This window comes from Pundamilia nyererei, unplaced genomic scaffold, assembly GCF_000239375.1.
Source record: "Pundamilia nyererei isolate P.nyererei 1_Seehausen unplaced genomic scaffold, PunNye1.0 scaffold00002, whole genome shotgun sequence".
NCBI lineage: Eukaryota > Metazoa > Chordata > Actinopteri > Cichliformes > Cichlidae > Pundamilia > Pundamilia nyererei.
The window spans coordinates 393,940-398,928 of NW_005187403.1; the positions used below are offsets into that span (position 1 = coordinate 393,940).

The following is a 4,989-nucleotide window of genomic DNA, read 5'->3' on the forward strand; positions in this document are numbered from 1 at the left end:
ACGAGAAATCCGCTTTCTTTCCATGTTTCACCACAGAAACATGTTCTGTACTGACCCTATGGTGTCATGCTGTACATGCTTGGCATCCAGGCTTGAGTAAAGGTCCACTACAGGCTCAAACGCTCCCAGTCGACAGTACAGGAGCAGTAACAGCAGCTTGAACTGGGCGTTGGAAGGACTGTGAGATAGTCCCTCCTGGAGGAGACCCAAACACTGCCACATCATGTCCTCATCTCCTACAGGCATACAGATACACACATTTAGACACATCACATTACTGAGAGACAGGAAGTTCTGCACTGAAAAAGAAAAACTCACCGGTCTCTGTCCATAAGTCAATGTATACATGAGCGGCCATGAGACAATACATATCAGAAAACTGCAGCTCCGTCTTTAGAGCGTTCTTTCCTGTTCACCAGAGAGACCAAGAAGTCAGAACAAACAAAAACATGCACAAGGAACACAAGAAAAATCTTTAAAAGTGTTCAGTTCTTGTACAGTAAAGTCACCCTACCCTACAATTCTTAGAATGTTGACTGCAAACGTCCAACAAAGTCACCTTTATATCTTAAAAAACATGCCAAATATGACCAAGAAAAGTATGCTTGTCTGTAAAAATGAAAATGAAAAAATGAAGCCAATACCCAAGTGCTACACGTTGTATATGAAAGACAGGCAAAGCCACTGTGATGTCACCTACCGGTTAGTGAAGACCTATCTGAAACCTCAAGCTGAGCATTTTTACCTTCACCTTATTAGCTAACCGTAAACTGAGGGACACTATCTGCTCATTGGCTAACAGCTTATCAATCATAGCAAAGCATACCCTGTGTGTATCGTCCCTTTTTATTCAAATTGGGACCATAACTTACAAAATGGCCTTTAGTTTGTACTCAATATTGGTCACTGAGACCACAAAGTCATTAGGCAATTGTTGCATACGTGTCTATATATTTGGATGTCTTATTGCAAACATCACAGGAGCTCCCTCTTGCTAATTAGAAAGAATACATGTTTGCTTTGCTCTTCAGACCCAGAAGCTACATCCATCTGCAGTCCATCTAATAGCCACTTTGGGTTGGCTTAAACCAAACCAAAACAAAAAAAAACCCCAACATCTTAAAATGTCTTGTTTTAGTAAAGTAAGTAATACAGATAATTAGCAGGTGCACCTGTGGTATCAATTTGAAACTCCTGAAGCTCGTTTCATTCTCAAGTTACTGCATTCATAAACTTAAATGTCCACATTGCCCGCCCACCTCAGCTTTTTACGGCTGTAGAGTAACAAAACAAGACAGCAGCTTAAAAAAAACCCCAAACAAACAAAAGAAAACAAACATCTGACACTTGAAAATTTTAAGTCCGTAAACCAATAGATGACATAACGTTACCAATGTCTTTCTATTTTACAGTCTATGTCATGCATAACTGCAGTTTTATAACTTTATTGAACACACAAAAATGTATGAAAGCACTTTTTTATTCCTGGAATTTCTGAGAAAGAAGCCCTATTAGTAATCAACTATCAGCATGTTCAACTGGATGCTGCTGTTATCAGAAGAAATGTGCCAGCAAACAAGGAAGGCATTCACACTTTGCTGTTGACAACATCACATATCTGTCTGGCTCCACGACAAGATTTCACACCTCTTGGCTGTGGAAAATCTGATGATCCTGAATGAATGTCAATCTTATGGGTCTAAGAGTGAATAAAAATGTTGCTCTCACCAAACTTAAGCCCATGATGATAGTGAGCCTTAAGCTCTGTGATAAGATGAAGTTTGCCATCCACGTCAAGGGAATGATGCAGCCCTAGTGCACGGCTCAGCTGACAAACACACAAATGCCTCTGCAGCGCCTTGGTGTCCTCTGGAAAAGCAAATCCTTCCTCTTCCTGGTTGCCCAGTGGAACTGCTTCACTAAGATGATTAATGAACTAAAAAGAATTCAAAGACAGAAATGTGTTTCACGACCATGCTTTTCATTCTGCAAGAGGCAGTTCCACAGTTCTGCTTTAACTTTCTCTCACCTGAACATGCTGCTCAGGAGACAGCAGGTGTAGGTATATTTTTAGGTCAGTGATGCAGCAGGGCTTGTCTCCAAACTTGTTGAAGAATTGCACCATTAACTCTAAAGGCTCACCTATTTATGGCCAACCAACAGACTGTCAGACTGAGGCAACAGGACATACATAAATACATGCTTATTCAGTATATGTGTGTGTGTGTGTATGTGTTTTACCTAGCAGGCTTTCCTCAGGACAGCCTCTTTCTCTCAGTCTGTGCATTAATTCAAGACGAGCCAAGTAAGGCCCTCTGAGTGAGCGGGACTCTTTGTTGTCCTCCCCCTTAATCCTCTCCTCCACAAACCTCACCACCTCAACCACAGTGTGATGTACTGAACCCTCTGAACAGCTACAGGATGGACAGAAAAAAAAAAAAAAAACTTCAGCGTGGACAAGATATAATATTATGAAGAAATAAGAGATAAATTGGACATATATAATATTATATAATGTCTAATTTGGAAAAAAAATATCCTCTATAAAGTTTGGAGAACAGCACAGCAGACGGTCATAGACACAAGGTGTTCCACATCTTGTTTGTCTTGCTGAAGGATGTGTGTATTTTTTAAATTAATAATTCATTTAATAATTAACACATGGCTTTCAGCAACTAGTAGGGATTTTTAAGGTTAAATAGGAGGAATGCCTTAGTGAAGGGACTTTTAACCACAAGGTTGGGCGATTGGACGAATATATCGACGATAGACTCAGCTTTCCGTTGATCGTTTTTACAAGAGTGATTTATTTATTTGCACATGGGTAAGTTTGCTGATAATGTTGGTTGAAGCTAAGAGAAGCAGCTGCGAACAGATGCACCCTCCTCAGAGTGCGCTCAAATGCAGCGATTCATTTACTCACAACAGAAAGAAAGAAAGGCAGTAGCCTATGTTCAGAAAAACACAAAAATATTTTATTTAAATAAAAAAACCACAATGGTGGGGAGGGAAACAAAGAGAAACTGGCTTCTTTTTTCCACGATAACAGTGTTTACAGGCTGTTCCAGAGTTTATCTGTCTTACACACTCGATCAAACAACAAAAATTAAAAAGTTAAAAATCAAAATGTCTCTTTCATAACATAAAAAACCCCAAAAAACAACTTCCAACGTAATGTTAAGTCTTTTGTGCGATTTGGCGCATCTCAAATATATAAATGAACAATCCAAAAAGTAGCTATATTAATACTGAAACAAACAAGAAAAGAAAGTCAATTATTAATTATTAAATATTAAAAAGAAATATTCCTTCCAAACCAGACTTACAAATTCTAAACGCGCAAATCAGTCCGTACATGGTTATACTGCTCCTCCCATCAAAAAGTCAGCGCATGCGCAAATATATTCCGTCCAATAATCGTTGGTTATTGGACTGACGATTTTTGGTTGGAAAACCGAATTGCCCAACCTTATTTAACCATCACGTGTGGGTTTTGTTAAAGTAAGGGAACAGATGCAGAGTTCACACGGATGGAAATCTTTATGCATTCAAACTCAAACACCTGCGTACTCACTGTTCGCCTTCTTCTGGCGGGCTCCACGACTGATCCACCAAGTGAAAGAGAGAGTCAAAGTAAGCCGGGTAGAACTGCCAATCATCAGGACTGCAAAGAAACACATTTTTTTGGTTGTTGTTGGCTGATATCTGTACTCCATCAGAAGTGATGTGCATCGACTGATGCCATGTTCTGATCAGTTATTGGTCTTGGACAGCTTGTGCACTGTTAAGATAAAACTCACTCACTTTTTAAGTAGCAGTTTGTGGGCCAAAGCGTTGCACTCTGGCCAGCGTTGCAGTCGCTTGTACAGCATCATACATTTGTTTTCTCTGCTCTGCAGCTCACTGGTCAGCTTCTCTGTGCAAAAATACAAGTATTAGCTGAAGAGGAATTTCAGGATGCACAGCATCAGATTTATAAGCCATGTGTGCCACATTACTTCAAACTATCCCTGTTATTTTATTGAGAATGCTGTTGAACACTTTATGTTCTCACTACAGCTTACTTTAAATATAAATAACTTTTTCTTCTTCCTGCCAAACATGACTGATACTATTTCAAAGTGTTAATGTCACATGGTCAATTTGAGAAAGTGTGTGTGTTTGTGAGTGTGTGTGGGGATCTACCTACCCCCAAGTGGGCCCCGGATCACTTCAAGGGCCTCTACACATTTCCCCAAGCGCTCTAGGATCATAAAATACAGTTGCACCTACAGAACACAAAAGTTAAAGTGAAAAAGTAAGGACTGTGCAATATTCTAACATTTGTATTTTCATCTTAAACATGTATGCAGTTAACACTAAAGTGCAGAAATCAGGGTTTTTTTTCTGGCAATTAATGTGCCATGGGTTTCATTCACTAAGCTGTTAATGAAAATCCAAAGGAAATTCTGAATTTTAAAAATAAAAGTTGAGTAATTGGGATTTTGCCAGAATCCTGCTGTCCATTTAAGTTGGTTTCCATTGTCATAACACTGAAGTCATAAAGCCAACATACTCACCTCTGCTTCTGCTTCAATCTTTTCCTCCTTGACCATTTTTTCCACCATGCGTTCAGCCAGAGGCAGGAACATGGTCTGAGCCAACTTTTCATCTTGGGCTGAGATTGCCTTAGAAACAAGCACACAGTACTTTTACTGTCTGTTACCAATCATTCTAATATTTCAGCATTCATGTTATAAAAGCTTTCTTGTACCTGCATCACAAGACTCATGACCGACCAAAAGTAATAGGGATTCTTCGGGACAATTTTATACAAGGCCATTCCTGCCTGTAAATAGGAGGATGTAGCCATTAATACATTAATTCTGCTCCTAAATCAATGGAATTCATTTTCACGTAGAGCTGGGCGATATGAGATTTTTTCATATCACGATATGTTTTTTTTCCATTTCAGGCGATAACGATATCTATCACGATATAAGCCAAATA

General features: G+C 39.2%; 1 protein-coding gene across 1 annotated transcript in view; it reads right to left on the reverse strand.

Annotated features, from left to right (window-relative positions):
• The window catches only part of naa25 (N-alpha-acetyltransferase 25, NatB auxiliary subunit), a 19,565-nt gene that overhangs the window by 6,541 nt on the left and 8,035 nt on the right, over positions 1-4,989 (reverse strand). The window contains exons 5-14 of the mRNA XM_005720025.2: positions 4,754-4,828; positions 4,560-4,667; positions 4,190-4,268; positions 3,805-3,916; positions 3,575-3,664; positions 2,242-2,414; positions 2,030-2,142; positions 1,729-1,936; positions 319-408; positions 56-236 (exon numbers count right to left, since the gene is read on the reverse strand). Of these exons, the coding sequence (XP_005720082.1) occupies positions 56-236; positions 319-408; positions 1,729-1,936; positions 2,030-2,142; positions 2,242-2,414; positions 3,575-3,664; positions 3,805-3,916; positions 4,190-4,268; positions 4,560-4,667; positions 4,754-4,828 (1,229 nt within the window). The remainder of the gene's footprint in view (positions 1-55; positions 237-318; positions 409-1,728; positions 1,937-2,029; positions 2,143-2,241; positions 2,415-3,574; positions 3,665-3,804; positions 3,917-4,189; positions 4,269-4,559; positions 4,668-4,753; positions 4,829-4,989) is intronic.